General features: G+C 39.4%; 1 protein-coding gene across 1 annotated transcript in view; it reads right to left on the bottom strand.

Moving 5' to 3' along the window:
• LOC126161972 (cytoplasmic dynein 2 heavy chain 1) overlaps positions 1-18,416 on the bottom strand; it is a 778,966-nt gene that overhangs the window by 632,318 nt on the left and 128,232 nt on the right. Inside the window, 1 exon segment of the mRNA XM_049918163.1 lies at positions 10,132-10,265. Within this exon segment, the coding sequence (XP_049774120.1) occupies positions 10,132-10,265 (134 nt within the window).

The following is an 18,416-nucleotide window of genomic DNA, read 5'->3' as shown; positions in this document are numbered from 1 at the left end:
CATCTTAATGTTCTTCTGATACAAATAAATATGTGGGTCTGGCCCTATTACTATCAACATTATGTCCTAGACTACACATACAAATAAACTACACAAAATCGATACACATAACTACTCTCTTGACCTCAATGTATAATGATTCTGAGGTATCCACATTTCCCTCTCCCACAGCTCATCGTTTTGCTTTTTTGTCTTAGTCCTCCTATCTTGTCTTTACTAGCACTTCTCGTGGAATCATCTCTGGTGCCGCCTTGAATGGTCTCAGACGTTCCACATGCACACTTGTCGTCACTGTTTGAAACTGTAACATCTCATTCACCAGTGACATAGTTTTAACTTCTTGGTATGGGTTCTGGTATTGTGTTAAAAACTTCTTTGTCTTTCCCTTCAGCATATACAGACTCGACAACATCATCCATTGACCAACCTTATACTACAGTAATGTACCCACATGCCTCACTGCCTCTTCCTGTTTCTCCAAAGACTTTGTATTTCTTCTTTGTACCCTGTTCCATCCCTCCTTTAGTTTTATTGCAAAATCACAACTTTCTTCCACTCTTCTGGTCAATCAAAAGGTGACACCATCTTTTTGCCATACACTACCTCTAATGGTGATAACCAAGTGACAGTACGTACTATACAGTTATATTCATTTATGACAAACACTAGGTATATCTCACAATTTGAATGATTTTAATCCATATAATAACAAATAATTTTTCCAACTGTTCCATGAACTCTCTCTGTCCTCCAATTAGCCTGCAGATGTAGTGGTCTAGTCCTCAACATCTCACTCTCAGCAACCAACACAATTCTTTCATCAGATCTGGCGTGAAGTTCATCCCCTGGTCCACTATGATCATTTGTCACATTCTGAACTTTAATGTCCACTAATGTCTGTGTGAATGTGATCTTGACATAACAAGAAAAATGATCTTTTATGGTCAGCACAAAACAATTACCTGCTGGTGGTCAGTTGAATGGTCCTAACATGTCCACCACAATGAAACTAAAAGGTTCTGTTGCTTCTAGCAATCTCTGTAACAATATCTGCTTCTGACTCAAATTGGCCCTCTGTATACGCCCCACAATTCTTGATGTATCGATCTACATCATCCTTCCTTTCTTTCCACCAGCACTTCTCTGCCAGCCTCCTACTTGTTGTCCTGCATCCACCATGGCCTGACAAAATGTGATCATGGATCTCACGTAACACTCCCAATCTCCCAATTTTAACTTGGCTAGCACCACCACACATGCTCCTAATTTTGTCTCTCTGCACAATAACCCATCACACATACCAAACTATTGCTGTTTCTTATACAGCCTACATTCCTCATGAGTGTTCCCTGCTGCTCGTCACTCTGCAAGATCGTGATCCAGTGCTCGTATGAGCTCTGTTCAAAAAAATTCAGAACATTAGTAATTTTGTGTGTTGCAGCAAAATGCGGTTGGGATCTTGGCACACATCTGTGTTTAATCCGTAACTGCTGGAAGTTTCATTGTTATATGTCTGTTACTTATTCTTCAGTGCTGTATTGCGTAGTATGTGTCACACAGTTTGTAAATTTTGAGATGGCAGAGTTAAAGAAGCAATGTGTCTGCATTAAATTCTGTGTGAAATGCAAGAAAACCTTTACAGAGGCACACCAAATGATGCAGGAAGCCTACGGTTATGAGTTCTTAAGCCATACTTGGAGTTACAAATGGTTTACACAGTTTAAAAATGACCAGATGGAAGTTAAAGATGACCCTTGTTCAAGATGCCCTTTAACGTTTACCAACGACGCTCATGTCAGGAATGTCAACGTAACTGTGCATGCCAATCGAAGACTGACTATCCCAGAGATTGCAGAAGAATGTAACATTTCAGTTGGATCATGTCATGAAATCCTGACACAGCATCTTGGAATGCAAGGTGATGTTACCAAGTTCGCCCATGGCTCATGAGTCAAGACCAGAAAGACCTTCGCCTCGCAACCTGTAAAGAGTTTTTGGATCGCTCAGTTGAGAATGAGATGTTCATTAAGATAATCAGAACTAGTGATGGCACATGGGTCTATGATTGATTCTGAGACCAAGATTCAGTCTTCACAATGGGTTGGGAAAGGTTCTCCACGACCAAAAAACGTCATCCGTTCAGGTCAAATGTCGAAGCCATGCTTATAGTTTTCTTTGACTTTGAAGGATTAGTTCACCATGAATTTGTGCCACATAGACAAACTGTTAATAGACGGTACTATGAGAATGTGTTTCAATACCAGCGAAGAAACGTGGGAAGGAAACGGCCTGAAATGCGGTGAGACAATTCACGACTTTTGCATCACGATAATGCACCCAATCATTCGTCCCTGTTGGCACATGACTATTGCACAAAACATGAGATCACTGTGTTGCCTCATCCTTTGTGCTCTCCAGACCTGGCCCCTGTGGACTTTTTTGTTTATTTCTGAAGTTGAAAATCCTATTGCGAAGAGAAGGACTTGCAATGACAGACAAGATAAAATAAAATTCGCAGATGTCGCTTCGCATGATGCAGCAAGAGGTGTACCAAGATTGCTTCTGGAAGTGGAACCAGCATTGGGCATGGTGTATCAATTGTGGAGGAGAGTATTTCGGAAGAGACCATGCATAATAAGTGAAAGGTAAGCGAAAAAAAATGTTGTGGGCAAAGATCCAGAATTTTTTGAACAGACCTCATATTACAACTACCTTTCTGCTTATCCCTTCCTTATTTTTCAGCTTGTGGTTTATTTCATACTCAAATTCATTGAGTCAATGCCCATCTTGTTAATCTACTAGCAGGTATTTCATGCCTAATAACCACTATACAGTTGCACAGCCCATTATCACCTTAAGCTTCCTCCTGTGTAAATAATATTGGTGGTATTTTATTCTGTATACCACAGTAAGCACCGCTCTCTCCGTTGTAGAGTAATTCCTTTCTGTGGCATTCAATTGTGTTGATGCAAAGGCAAAAGGATGTTCTTGACCATTGACCTCCTGGCTAAAAATGCAGCCAAGGGCATAGTTTGACGAATCACACGACATTACAAATTATTTCTGAAAGTCTGGAAACACTAAAACTGAAGTCTACATTTACATCTACATGATTAGTCTGCAATTCGCATTTAAGTGCTTGGCAGAGGGTTCATCGAACCAAAATCATACTATCTCTCTACCATTCCACTCCCGAACAGCGCGCGGGAAAAACGAACACCTAAACCTTTCTGTTCGAGCTCTGATTTCTCTTATTTTATTTTGATGATCATTCCTACCTATGTAGGTTGGGCTCAACAAAATATTTTCGCATTCGGAAGAGAAAGTTGGTGACCAAAATTTCGTAAATAGATCTCGTCGTGACGAAAAACGTCTTTGCTTTAATGACTTCCATCCCAACTCGTATATCATGTCTGCCACACTCTCTCCCCTATTACGTGATAATACAAAACGAGCTGCCCTTTTTTGCACCCTTTCGATGTCCTCCATCAATCCCACCTGGTAAAGATCCCACACCGTGCAGCAATTTTCTAACAGAGGATGAACGAGTGTAGTGTAAGCTGTCTCTTTAGTGGACTTGTTGCATCTTCTAAGTGTACTGACAATGAAACGCAACCTTTGGCTCGCCTTCCCCACAATATTATCTATGTGGTCCTTCCAACTAAAGTTGTTCGTAATTTTAACACCCAGGTACCTAGTTGAATTGACAGCCTTGAGAATTGTACTATTTTTTGAGTAATAGAATTCCAACGGATTTCTTTTGGAACTCATGTGGATCACCTCACACTTTTCGTTATTTAGCATCAACTGCCACCTGCCACACCATACAGCAATCTTTTCTAAATCGCTTTGCAACTGATACTGGTCTTCGGATGACCTTACTAGACGGTAAATTACAGCATCACCTGCGAACAACCTAAGAGAGCTGCTCAGATTGTCACCCAGGTCATTTATATAGATCAGTAACAGCAGAGGTCCCAGGACGCTTCCCTGGGGAACACCTGATATCACTTCAGTTTTACTCGATGATTTGCCGTCTATTACTACGAACTGCGACCTTCCTGACAGGAAATCATGAATCCAGTCGCACAACTGAGACGATACCCCATAGGCCCGCAGCTTGATTAGAAGTCGCTTGTGAGGAACAGTGTCAAAAGCTTTCCGGAAAGCTAGAAATACGGAATCAACTTGAGATCCCCTGTCAATAGCGGCCATTACTTCGTGCGAATAAAGAGCTAGCTGCGTTGGATGTAAAAACCTCGTTTAACTCATCAAATGCTCCCTGACATTCCTCCAACCATACAAATTTAACCGCTTCCAACAATTGCATAAATGGTCTTGCAATAACCAAAATCCCTCCACAAACCTGCTACAATAATTTGTGAGACTGATGAAAGATTGTAACTCTCTTGTAGTTTGTGGTACTGGAAAATTTTGTACTGCTTGCAGCAACCTCAGATCAGTCATTCCACGGTTCTTACTTATGACATGGCCCAAGTAGTTAACTTCTTCCAGAGCGAAGTGACATTTTTCAGCACTGAGTGTGAGACAAGCTGCTCATAATCTGGCAAATACTTCTTTTATACACTGTCTATGTTCCTGCACATCCCTTGAATGCATGATTGTGCCATCAAGATATACTAAGCAATGGCGTGGTTTCGATCCTCTCAGTTCTCCCTCCAGCAGCCATTAGAATGTTTCCGGAACATTCATCAACCCAAAACGCATCCTCCTATATTGGTAGTGTCGTCAACAATTGGTGCAAAAGCTGTTTTTCGTATACCTTCAGTAGCCACTTCTAAGTGATGGTATCTCCTCTTTAAGTCCAACGTAAAGAATTGCTTGCTTTCGCCTACGTTATCTGTGGCCTCCTTGATATTCAGAATAGGATGTGCATCTGTTGCTACCTTGCTATTCAAATATCTACATCTACATCTACATACATACTCCGCAATCCACCATACGGCGTGTGGCGTTGGGTACCTCATACCACAACTAGCATCTTCTCTCCCTGTTCCACTCCCAAACAGAACGAGGGAAAAATGACTGCCTATATGCCTCTGTACGGGCCCTAATCTATCTTATTTTATCCTTGTGGTCTTTCCGCGAAATGTAAGTTGGCGGCAGTAAAATTTTACTGCAGTCAGCCTCAAATGCTGGTTCTCTAAATTTCCTCAGCAGCGATTCACGAAAAGGGCGCCTCCCTTCCTCTAGAGACTCCCACCCGAGTTCCTGAAGCATTTCCGTAACACTCGTGTGATGATCAAACTTACCAGTAACAAATCTAGCAGCCCACCTCTGAATTGCTTCTATGTCCTCCCTCAATCCAACCTGATAGGGATCCCAAACGCTCAAGCGGTACACAAGAATAGGTCGTACCAGCGTTCTATAAGAGGTCTCCTTTACAGATGAACCACATCTTCCCAACATTCTACCAGTGAACCGAAGATGACTATCCGCCTTCCCCACAACTGCCATTACATGCCTGTCCCACTTCATATCACTCTGCAATGTTACGCCCAAATATTTAATCGACGTGACTGTGTCAAGTGCTACACTACTAATGGAGTATTCAAACATTACAGGATTCTTTTTCCTATTCATCTGCATTAATTTACATTTATCTATATTTAGAGTTAGCTGCCATTCATTACATCAATCACAAATCCTGTCCAAGTCATCCTGCATCCTCCCACAGTCACTCAACAACGACACCTTCCCTTACACCGCAGCATCATCAGCAAACAGCCGCACATTGCTATCCACCCTATCCAAAAGATCATTTATGTAGATAGAAAACAACAGCGGACCTACCACACTTCCCTGGGGCACTCCAGATGAACAGTCACCATCGAGGACAACGTACTGGGTTCTATTACTTAAAAAGTTACTTAACAATAATTGAAACAAAACCAATACTTCTGTGAACCATCCATAGACTTCTTAGGTACAATTACAATTCCTGCCAAGTACTATTACTTTCTTCTCCCATTCTGTCAGCTAATTGTTGATCTATGAACTTTTCTAAAATTGGTTGCAGTGACCATGGTATTCTATATTGTCTTTGGTATACCGGTGCTTCATTTCCTGTTGGAATCCTGTATTGTGTTATTGATGTGGCAGCCAACAGACTTCTCAGAAAAAATGGACCCTGGAATCCTAGCAACAGGTTCTCCAACTGTGCTCTTTCTGCTCCTTCAAATGCTTCAACTTATCACAAAATGCAGTCCTAGCAGTGTCCTGTGTCCCCTAATAGCGTACACCTCCTGTGTGGCAATCTTCCTCATCTGGAATCTCTAGTGTAGCTAATATCATTTCATTTAACAACTTTACATCTTTGACACCAAAATTATGTGCATTGATGGGTACCACTTTTCCTCCATCTCTTTCCCATACATGTACAATACTATGTTTCACCAAACAACAGTCTGTGTCTAATACTTCACTACCCTCTGATGGTTCTGTTACACATATCATACCTACTCATAAATTCAGTTCCACATTCACCCATAGTGATTTTCCGGTGCCTTCTGACACACAATCATGCAAATCAAGACTTAATGCTATTACTCATGGTTTAACTGGGCCTTATTGTATACTAGACACTCCTCGCAGCAGATTAACTTTGACAACAGTTTCCCCTAGTCAGAATGTCTTCCCCCTCAGTTCCACTACAGGTCATCGAAGGTCAATTATGGCATCATATTGATCCAGAAAATCTAGCCCTAGGACCCTGCCTAGCCCCTCACATACATGTGGTACCCGCACTCAGGAGGCCGATGGTTCAAAGCTGCATCCAGCCATCCAGATTTAGGTTTTCCACGATTTCCGTAAATCGCATTAGGCATGTGCCAAGATGGTTCCTTTGACAGGACACACCCCATTTCCTTTCCCATCCTTCCCTAATCCGAACTTGCACTCCATCTCCACTGACCTCATTGTCGACGGGACATTAAACACTAATCTCTTCCTCCACTATGAGGCACCACTGCCTCACACTGCTTAAACATGGTTGTCCTAGTGACACTACTGACACCAATGATTGCATATCATTGCCCCCTACCCCACGTAAATCGTATCATGGTGAGTTCCACTGCCTCCTACCTACTAATTCACTCAAGGCTACTGACACACATGCTCCTGTGTCCAACAATACTTTATAAGCTCCTTCATCCGCAACACACATTATGGCATAATGTGTCTCAAATGGTCGAAAAAAGTTTCTGTATTTCGCATTCATTCTGACTGAACTTATTCCCACCAGGAATTCCTGTTGGCAGTCCTAACTACCTTCTAAGTTTAACGGACCATTCCTATTCACTGGATTACCTCTACCATTATCCCAGCAACTCTGCTGTTGACCAAACCTCCTCTACTGCCGTTCCCACCAAATTGCTGGTGACCTGTGTTACTCCTGTTACACTGTGGGTTCTGTAATTGGTACCATAGCCTCTGTATATGTCCTGTTCAATTATAATTACAACACTTAATATTCAAAGTAAATACCTGTTTTCACTCTCTTACCCCTGTCAACCTACCAACTTCTTTTTATTCCAAAGCTAACCTAATCCCCTCATGAAGATCCTTACACGCCCCCATACACCCTCTCCTAGACATTTATGGTGTCAAATCCCTTAAAAAAGCATGAAGCGCTAGTTGCTTGGCCTCCTGCAGCAACACATCATTTACCTCCATATTTAATGATAGCTCTACATGTTTATGTTCATTTTCGTAATTCTATGCACAAAGTCTTCTACTTCCTTATTATGTCTCCTGGATACCATCCCTAATTGTTCGTGAAAGGACCATGCGCTATTATGCTTCATGTATCATTGTTCCAGCTGCTGTCTCAAATGGTCAAAAAAAATTTATGTATTTTGCAATGCTTCTGTGCAGCTTACACATAATTTTGCTTCTCCTGACAACCATAACCTTGCAATCTGCAACAGCTGTTTATCTCACAAAACCCCTACGCCAGCCGATGACTTAAGATCCTCTATAAATACGAACACATCCTCAGCCAACATTTCCACCTCATGATTCTTTCCAGCTAATTCATTAAACATAACCACATTATCCACTCATAATTGAGCCACACCTGTTCCACTAATGACCACACATCTACTTCACTGGTGTCATCTTGTGTCTCTGATTTTGCCTCTGCGACCATTATCCATAATAAAAATTATGCGACAACAAAACAATATGCACAGAACAGTTAGTCACGAAGTATTCTACCAAGTTACTTCTTCTGACTAATCATGAGTCACCTGAACTCTCTACATTGCCTAGTCTTGTGACCAAAATGTTTACAAGTAAAGCAGTTCCACTATTGATACAGCACAAGGTGCAGAATGCCCAAGTAAATTACACTGAGTACAACACACAGGTACTAACAATTCATCTGTACCATTAGTCCCAAATTGCAACAGATCCACACAGGCTCCCCTGGTTTTGTAAATGTAACTTTCATAAAATCATGCCCTATTAACTACAGCCCCATGATTACCACCACACAAGAACAAAATACTCTCACTCAGTCCAATGATGATGCTGCGGGCTGAGGCTCGAATAATGTGCTGCAGGGATCACACACCCTCTGCTGTTGATTGTCGTGACGTTGGCCCTCCTGACATCACTCTTCCTTCCTGACATCACACTCTATGAACCACCTCTGTAGGGGGTGGCGGATGTGTGGTCATGCCACAGGTGGTGGGGAACCAGTGTAAATGCTGTGGACAATTTAACAGTATAACTTCACTATATCTTCAATTCTGCATGAGACAGGCATGCCTCTCCTTATGAGTCCAGATGGTGCACCTGGCATCAGCCACTAGGAAGGCACTCCACGAAGCTGCATCAGGACTCTGGGCTGGCAGGGAAGGCAAGGCCATGGCCAGTTGCAACACAGGTGCTTTCTGTCAGAGTGACATGCCAGGCAGCAGGCCCGCTGCTCTTTGCTCCACAGTGGCGGAGGCAGCTGTGTGTGAGTCTCCACTCGTGCCCCTCGAACAGGCAGTGGATGGCAGCTGGCACTGGAACACCAAGTTCCTCCCTGGGCCTCAGCGTCACAGGCAGCAGGTACAGATAGCAGGCCGGTGGGGCTGTGGTACCAAGTTTCGTGAAGGACCCAGTTTGGCAGCAGAGACACAGCCTGGTCTCGAGGTGGAGGTTGCTGCTGGCTCTGCAGAGTTATCTCATGGTTTTGCAGTGCTCAAGCGTCTTGGTATGGCTACTCAGCAACTATCAAGTCTCAGAATCAAATTACATCCGGTCCTCAAATTCAGCCTCATTTATACTCCGTTACTGCCCATTGTTCCTCTAAAACCTGTGTCTAATCACGTCGCCCATAACAAAGAGACTTGCTGGAGAGAGGTGGCAATAACCCTTGACTACATTGTTCTTTGCTGCATGGGGTAGTTTACCGCTCCTCTCAGCTATCATCATTTTGCAACTCACTTGCGCATCTGTTATTGTGCCCTACATGCCAACATGAGTAGCTGACAGACAGTGCTGTCACCACAACACTCCACAGAGACCTCCATATTATTTTCACTCACTTACACAAAAAAAGACATCAATATGAATAAAAAATTGATTTTTTTTCATAGAAAAGCCACTGAGCAAACCATATCGAGTAATAAATCAAACAATCGAAAATCTAGGTTGCAATATCAACAGTATAAGGAAATAGATGGTGTGTAACAGTCTTTTTGTAGTGCTGCCTGAATGTGATGTCTTTACAGTGAGTAGCAGTCTATCCTTTTCCTTATATTGTTTATATCAAGTAAAACCCATACATGAGTATATTTTTTACCACTTGCCAAGATTTCCACTTTGTCGTTATATCAAGACAAAACACCTGAGGTATATAACCAGAAGTATTCGCTTGTTAATTTTTGAAGAAGTGGAATTATTTACAAAATCTTTTTTTTTTTTAACAATTTCCATATTGTTTCATTTAAACTTCTGAAGCCTTTGTCTCATTTTCATTTTCTAGAAAGTGCTGTACGACAGAGGAATCACTTGTATCACATAAATATTATTTCTTATCATGTAAGTTCATTAGTTTTCCCAGTGTTCATTTTTAACAAAGAACAAAATTCGTATATTGTGAATAAACTACATTACCTGAAAATAAGTTCAATACTGATTTCACTCAAGTGATCATTCAGAGTCTCCAAACCTAACTGATAATGATATTCAATAGCCTTATATAGCTGGTAATCCCAATGTAAGCGCCATGATTTCATATTGACAAATTTCTGTAAAAACAAAAATTGATAATCAATTTATTTTTCTTAAATTAAAAATATGTAATACAACAGCCAGAAGGAGGAACTATTCTAACAGCAAACAGTGCATAATAAACAATCTAAAAACTGGAGCAAATCAGTCAGAGATATGTAAAAAAATACTGTGAAATAAATTGTGTCTTGGATTTCAGTACCATTAGGCCCTGTAACTATTAGTATTTTTGCATATGACAAGTACTGTCATTTAACTATTAATAGTCTTTAAATACATAAAAAAATGGTACTCAGCAACAGAAGTGTACGAACTTTATTAGTGATCAAAGAAAAGAGGTAAAAACATTTCACATTTTTGGAAGATGATTTTACAATATATAGTTCTGGTAGAAGGCAAGAAACTGAGGAGTGAAGGTAACAACTCTTTCATTAGTGGAAGTGTTGAGTTCTTGACGGGCATATACTCAAGATTGAAAATTTTACTAGCTTTTGGATGAATATATATCTCACACATCTGTACAGCTACATTCTGTTGGCTGTAACAGGATTGCAATTCTGCTCCTGCAGCTTGCCTGGGATGATTTATGTTGGGTGGAGTGAATGAAAGGAGTTGGGGAGTGGGAGCAAAAGCTGTGAAAGGGTGACTGGCACCTGTGACAAGTGGGAGGGTGGCAGCAGGTACATGGGATTTTGAATGGGACATAGGCAGCAGCACCAGTGAATTTGTGCAGCAAACACTGATTATGACATGATAATTATGTGGAGGACTGGATTGGGAGGAAGTTATATTGCGTCATTTAGGTATATGATGTTTGTTGTAGGCTGATGTTAAAAATAATAGAATTCATCCTAATAAGTGGTAAAAGATCCAAAATGAGAAAGAAAACCAAATAAGAACAGTTTAAATTTTACTTTCATGAAATATCAAATTTGCTGCGCCTTCACCATAAACATTCTGTGTCAAAGAACAATTATTGTGGAACAATACATTACACTGTAGCCAGTTGCACATTAAAGACAAGTTATCACATGAAGTCTTATAAACTCTATATTGCAATATTTGAGCTTTTTTCGAGAGCTCCAGTAATACTGCTACACCATAAGTCATTTCTGAATAATAAACAAAGGTTACTATATCACGGAGGTGGTAAACGTGTCAATTGTAATGCATCACAGCTGTACTTATATCAGGGATACAGTTCCAAATGAAAGAAAATTAAGTTTGCTCCATCTCATTAAGCAATGCTGAGGTCTAAGAAAAGACATCAGAAGAACTTGCGCAAAAGTAAAATCAAGAGCCTGGTAAGAAGATACAAGAAACTTTACACACATTTAATGCAATCTGCAGATTCCAAAATTGACTCGGTAATGGTTTTTGTAACATACGTCTAGCTTTCTGAGGTCAGTCACACACTTGTATCATTAACTGTATCAATAACACAATGTAAGTGGCAGAACAGATGTAGGGTAGACTGTAGGGAAGAGGGTGCAGCTGCAATTTATGCACATCATTATATGTGGCATGACCACCAACTTTCTCTCCACCCAAATGAATAGCCACCTCCAAACTGTGACCAAGGACAGAGATGACCACCCAGTGGTGGAACACTCTGCTGTGGGCAACATGCTCAGTTTCATTTCTCCAACACTGGTTTCTCTGAACTACATAGAAAGTAGTTGTCTTTGCAATAAATCCTTCATTCCTGTAATCCTCCTAGCCTCAGTCTCCAGTAATCCCCTGCCCCAGACACACCTCCACATGCCCCAGGTCTGTCACTTCATTTATCTTGCACCCACACCCTCTTCCCACAGTCTCCCTTTCTCTGTTCTGTCAACCTCTCTCATTTCACTCCTGCACATATCTGTCATGTCATATCCTCATTGTGCATTGCACAGACTCACTGCTGTTGACGCCCACAATGCATTACTATCCCATGCACCTTTGCCTCTCTCTCCCAGTTTCCACTAGTGCTGTGTTGTCAGCTGGCACAATGCAGTGTACTGATGTGTGTGAGTGTGTGTGTGTGTGTGTGTGTGTGTGTGTGTGTGTGTGTGTACTCTACCATTAAAAAGGATTTGTCCAAAGATTAGCAAAGTTTTCAGTCTTACTTAAATATGTGTCTCAGTGTCTCAACAACAAATCATATTATCTAAAATTAGTATTAGTGCTCCACTGAAAAAAGATAGGAGTTTCAGTGCAGTTTTGGCTAGAATGGGGAAGGAAATAAGTCTGGGATTTAGATATGTCATATTGAAAGTAATGACAAGGATGGCGATTCATTACTGGAAAATATACAGGCTTGGAAAGTTTCTTCCATAATTCCATGTGAATAACTTACTGAACTAATCCTTAAGTTATACTTACTTACTATGTTCTACATATATGTGTTCAGCCTGAGGAATTCGGAAGAAAAATAGATAAATGGAGACAAAGTATAAAGATAACTCATAAAACCCGCATCTTGTAATTTTCTGTAAGTGAATTAGTACAAACTGACCAAGACAGAGAGAATTACTTTATGTCAACTTCTTTGCTTTATTTGAACATTGGACATGGCATGTAATCATTTCATTCACATATACAAAACTCTTATTCTGTCTGCTGATACCTATGTGCTTTATCATCACTAGAAAATCGTATGCTGAAAGGTTTCAGAGAGAAAAAGATGCAAACACACTAATTTTTGCTATCCATGCTTTGTCTATCTCATAGAAGAATGAAATTAACCCATTTTGACTATCTGTTACACACTGATTGAAATGAGATATGAAACTTTCTTGAGGACAAAATTCTGATATTAGTATATTATTACAATGCAATAGAAAACATTGCAATTCAGGAACAGTATAAAGTGTAATTGAAGATAGGACTTTATTCACATCTTGACTACTCACATTCACTCTACGGAAAACATTCTTCCTTATAGTCTTGAGATTTGCATGTACATGGTTTCATGAATACAATACCAGTTTCACCATGTACTTGATTTCTCATAAATATCCAAGCAGTCTGGTACTTAAGTAGAATTACGAAACTGACTCAGTTCTGTGCTTCTACTCAACACTCTTTCTTGTCATACGGATCATATTCCTCTGTAACCTTGTCCTGTACACTGGTAAGAGATACTATGAAACAGGAATAACTACAAAACACACTAGCTATGACCTTTGTATTCACGTCACCATACATTAGATACTGATTTTCTCATCCCAAATAAAGTAGCTTTACATTCATTTGCTTGCTAAATAGCATGTAGTTGCTTCAGTCCACCTGTCTAGCCACTACGTCTTTGCTACTCCTTCCTTGTTCTTTTTACTGACTTTGCACTGACATTGGCAATTCATTCTTTTAGCTTTACTTCCTCAGTTCTTTCTTAAGATCACTTACACCTTTCTGATTCTTTCCTTTCTCTATGATAATTTTTGTTTCATATAAGCTTATGCGTCAGTTTATTTTTCACTTCTATCTGATTTGTTAATTATCCTCTCCATCTTGCTACTTAAATCACAATTAGTCTCCCTCCCTCTAATAAGTTTCCCTTTTTTCGAAGCAAAAAGAACATTTTTCCTGAAACAAAGTAATATTGTAGCCAAATGCTTGCATCTCTGGTTACTTTATCATGTAGCAGAATTCCTTGGTTTTCAACATCTAGTCTTGATCCAGACATGTGCACATAGGACACATGATTTAATGCTTCTGCAGGTAAAAATAGAAACAGTACCACTGTAATAATGAGATGAAATGAAGGCAGCCAGATTAAATTAAAGTGTATGAGAATAGAAGCATCCTTTTCTTCTCCTGAATCTCGATTTACTGGTTTACATACTGCCACAAATTTTTGCATGTGTAAACCCATGTGCCCCATACACTCTGCTGGCATTGATGTCTGCATTGCACTAGCTATAGTCTGTCTGTTCAAATTAAGATATAGTTCACTACTCTGAACTAGCATGTATTACACATTGTCAGCCACAATAACAACATTCCAATTCCAATCCAACATGCAGTATTCAGATAATAGGTCAATAATTTGCATCTTCTGTAAAAACTGCTGATTATCATCTCTTTGCCAGATCAGCTGCAGCAAAAAACTGAACAGAAACAGTCAAAACATTCTTTGTCACCAGTGCTACATCAATGAGCACGAGGACAACAAGAACATGAAATATGTAATGAACTGTGACCTAATACATTTTCTAGACAGAAAAAAGGATAACTTCTTGTACAGGTTATCAGCTGGAAAGCAAAAATAGCCCAGATTGTAAGGTCAAGAGCATCAGAAAAAAAATGAAGCAACAAAGTGATAGTTTTGAAATGGAGATTCAGAATACTTAACAATATAAATAATCCATTTAACAAGTGACATATATGTCATATCAACCTAAAATAGGTTGATCAGAATGAAGAAGAGAAGGGTGTGGCTATGAAGGGCATGCGTGAGAAATAAGAGCAGAATGTAATTCATTGAATGCAAGGATAGAAGGTAAATAAGGAAAAGTTCAGTACCGGGTTGAGGATTCAACCCAGCCCCATGCTAAGTTGGTGACACAGTTCATATCATTATATTCGACAAAATGTGAAGCAATATTTTGACTTCTATTACTGAAGTAGACGAGCAGTCATTCTTAGTGTGAGACACATGTTAATCATGGTAATCCAGAGCTCTCCGTAGAACCTGCATATTAACTCTGACAAACAACACAGTAAATCTTGTAAGCATCTGTCCCCTTAACTATGCAAAGATTTTGTCAGCTGTTCAAGTTTGCGTAATCAATGTCAGGTAATGATAATAGTGAAAACTAAGCATATGTTAACAAGTGCAACACAAAGTACCACAGGCTTGTTTTACTGGTGAGAGATCATGACAAACAATCTCAACTGGTAGACGGTAAATGGTAAAAGAAAGATCTTGATTTCTCATAATGGATATTTAGATATAGATAGTAGCAGACGTTAATTTTATGCATAACAGATCTACAGATTTCAGTTGAAAAATTGTACTAGACAATACATTTCCTGCTAGATATTATCATAGTGATTGAAGAAGCCAGTGCAAAAGTAATAGTGTGTGGAACTGATTAGAGTGTCTGCTAACCATCAGTTTATGGCACAGAAATACATACATTCAAAATTTTGCTATTGTAAATAATGAGTCACCAGAGATATATGGGGTATAGTAAAAACACAAAATTGAGGAAACTGCAGAATCAAGGAAAAGTAAAACTTCCAAAATATGAGCAAAACCATATGTAATTGGCAAATATGATTAAAAGTCATAATCCTCTCCAATACATTGTGCAAAATCTGTATAAGCAAAGGAAATTAAATGCACGAGGCAATGTTTATACAATAATTTGAGGTAATTAATTTCATCAATCTTAACAAATCACAGATGTGTAACAGTAAGTAAAAACTCATCAAAAAACTGAAACTGGTATCAGGGTACAAGGTATCAAACTATTTTCCAACATGCTACAACCACAAATTATACATCAAAACATGCGATTTTGAGAGATCTTTTCTTTATGCTCACAAAAAAAGCAAAAATTGATGAACGTGGTGAATTAAACTGAAAACTGTAAAGTGAAAGGTGTCATAATACAACAACATTTTGGGGGTCAAAGTCTAGATCAGGGCCAGCAGCAGTTATGTGATGTTTATTTACTGCTCACAGTTTGTCAATTTGTCAGTTTCACGTATCCAATGGGATGATTATTTGACACAATCAATGAGAGGTGAGAAGAGAGGCAATCGTATCCAATGGGATGATTCTTCGGCATAATCAATGAGAGGTGAGTAGAGAGGCAATGTATCTCTAGCACCAAAATTGAAACCATTATCTTGTTTGCTGTTTTTTGTGTATTAGTGAGTTTCAAGATTTTGTGATTATGGCAGCAAGTGCTATAAAGTGGACTGACATTAGTGTATGTCTTGTGGATTAATTGCAGAGACACGAAAATGAATCAAATAGAGTGGTGAAAAGAATATGCAATGAAACTGTGTGAGTGCACTGATTAAGTGGATCAATGTTTTTTTAGTTAAATCATAGGAGAAGGCATCAATGTTTATTTATAACAGAGTTGCACATTTGATGTGCAACTCTACCTCCTCCCATGATTTAATTAAAAAACATTGATACATTTAGTGTGCTCACACAGATCGATAGTGCAGCAACAAAGAGCAGAGTAATATTTCACTGCTTTTATGAATATATCACAGGTTGCAACACTGTCCTCAGTTTGCAGATACTATCACAGTTTAAACAACTGTGAATCAAACAAGGAGCAATTAAATTAAGAATACTTGTTTACAGCAATGTTTCACCCTTTCCTTCTGAATGTATTACTTCCAAACATATCATCTGTCTGCTGCTTCCTCACTGACTGTGTTGCATAACGCATACAGCTGGCACACCTTCTTTCGTTCACATCATACCTCATGGCAAGTGCTGACAATGCTCCTGCACGAAACACATAAGTACACTGCTGGCCCTGTTATAGAATTTTATCCATGTGATGTGTGTGTAGTTTTCTTCTCTTGATGAGAGAAACACAGATGTGGAGAAATGGGTTACTTCCACAGTTCACCAAAGCTTAAGTCAGCTCAGTGATTTTCCTGTACACTGTGTATAAAGTAAATTTAAAAGTAAGCTCAGGCGCTACAATTTTGCTTCATGCCTTCTATCAGTGCTGCCAATCTTTATGATCTACGGTGTGTGGTGCAAAGTATACACATGAGTAGTGTATGTAGTTGTTGCAACTGTACAGTGTCAGATTTGAACACAAAAGTCTTTAAACTGTGCTATCCCAAAACTGTTGTTCTATTTGTGCATGACTTTTCTTGTATAGCACATGATCTGCGTGAAAAGACTATCTTCATCACTTCACAAAATGCTTTCACCCCTACCGGCACTCCTGTCATTCAAGGTCCACTCCACCTCTCCACACATCCAGCAGGCAAGCTCATTTTACATTTGTTAGCGTAGTGTGGTGGCTGTGCTGGATATTGGGTGACATAACAAGTCACCAGCCAATAAGAGTTCACTATCTAAAAATGGATGATGTTTCCTTGATTGTGACTTAGCATATTCTTCGAGACTCCATGTTTGAATTTAAAAGGTTGACAATCAATGCTGTTGCTCAATACAGTACATCAGAACTACATGCAAAAATATGAGACTGAGTTATAAGTGGCACAAGAAAAGGTGGCAGCTGGGCTCCTTTGTCACGTATTGGCTCAGTCTGAAACACTCCAAGTCAACTGTCCCATTTTCCCATTGCTGCTGCAACCTAGCAGTAGTTGTACCATAATTGTGCAGTGCAGCTAAATGTTGCAAGCTGTGCTGCCAATGCTGATCATGGATTACATCAGTATTTCCTCTCTCATGTCTCCCCTCTCCACAACAGCCTACAATATTCCCTTAACTCCGTCACAACCCATGTGAGAACCATCTGTTTTTTGTGCCATTTGTAACTCATTCAGTCACATGATACGTCACAGGGGTTTGTAGCATAGAACCAAGAAAAATATAAAATTGGAGAAAATAAAATCAAAGATCCACTGTACTTGTGTGAAAGCCCAACACGAATTAACAATTATGGCTGTGATAAAAATACTGTTTAAACAGATTTGTGGATAAAACATAACTATCACAATTGCATGAATTAAATCATCATGGATTATTAGAGCAAACTAATGTATTAAAATATAAATATGATGTGTTGTATAAGATTAATAGGTAAATTAAATGAAATAAGTGCATTAATTCCTCTATAATTACTGAAATGTTCTGAAAAACAGTCAGTAATGGAGTTCCGTGCTTGTGTAGCACAGAGCATTATTTTTTGTGCAAAATTCGATACTTCTGTCAAATAAAAGTATTAAGATAGTGACATTCGTAAGTGCAAAAAATCCTACAACTCAAAAACGTTGAAAATATCAAATTTTAATGATGGAAACATGTCGATACTGACAAGAGGATCGAAAACTTAAGCTACCTAATGTACATGATAATAAAATGAACAACAGTTATGGGAGGAAGTGATCTAAAAGTAATAGTCAGCTATAAATGCCAATATGCGAACATTCGAGCAACTAGAAGGACCTTGGAGGGGGAAAAAAAAAGACAGGAAAATGGCCTGGTACTTGGCAGCAGTTATGACCAA

This window comes from Schistocerca cancellata, chromosome 2 (genome assembly GCF_023864275.1).
Source record: "Schistocerca cancellata isolate TAMUIC-IGC-003103 chromosome 2, iqSchCanc2.1, whole genome shotgun sequence".
NCBI classification, from domain to species: domain Eukaryota; kingdom Metazoa; phylum Arthropoda; class Insecta; order Orthoptera; family Acrididae; genus Schistocerca; species Schistocerca cancellata.
The sequence above is the reverse complement of the archived record's forward strand: the minus strand, read 5'-3'. Positions and strand labels throughout refer to the sequence as shown.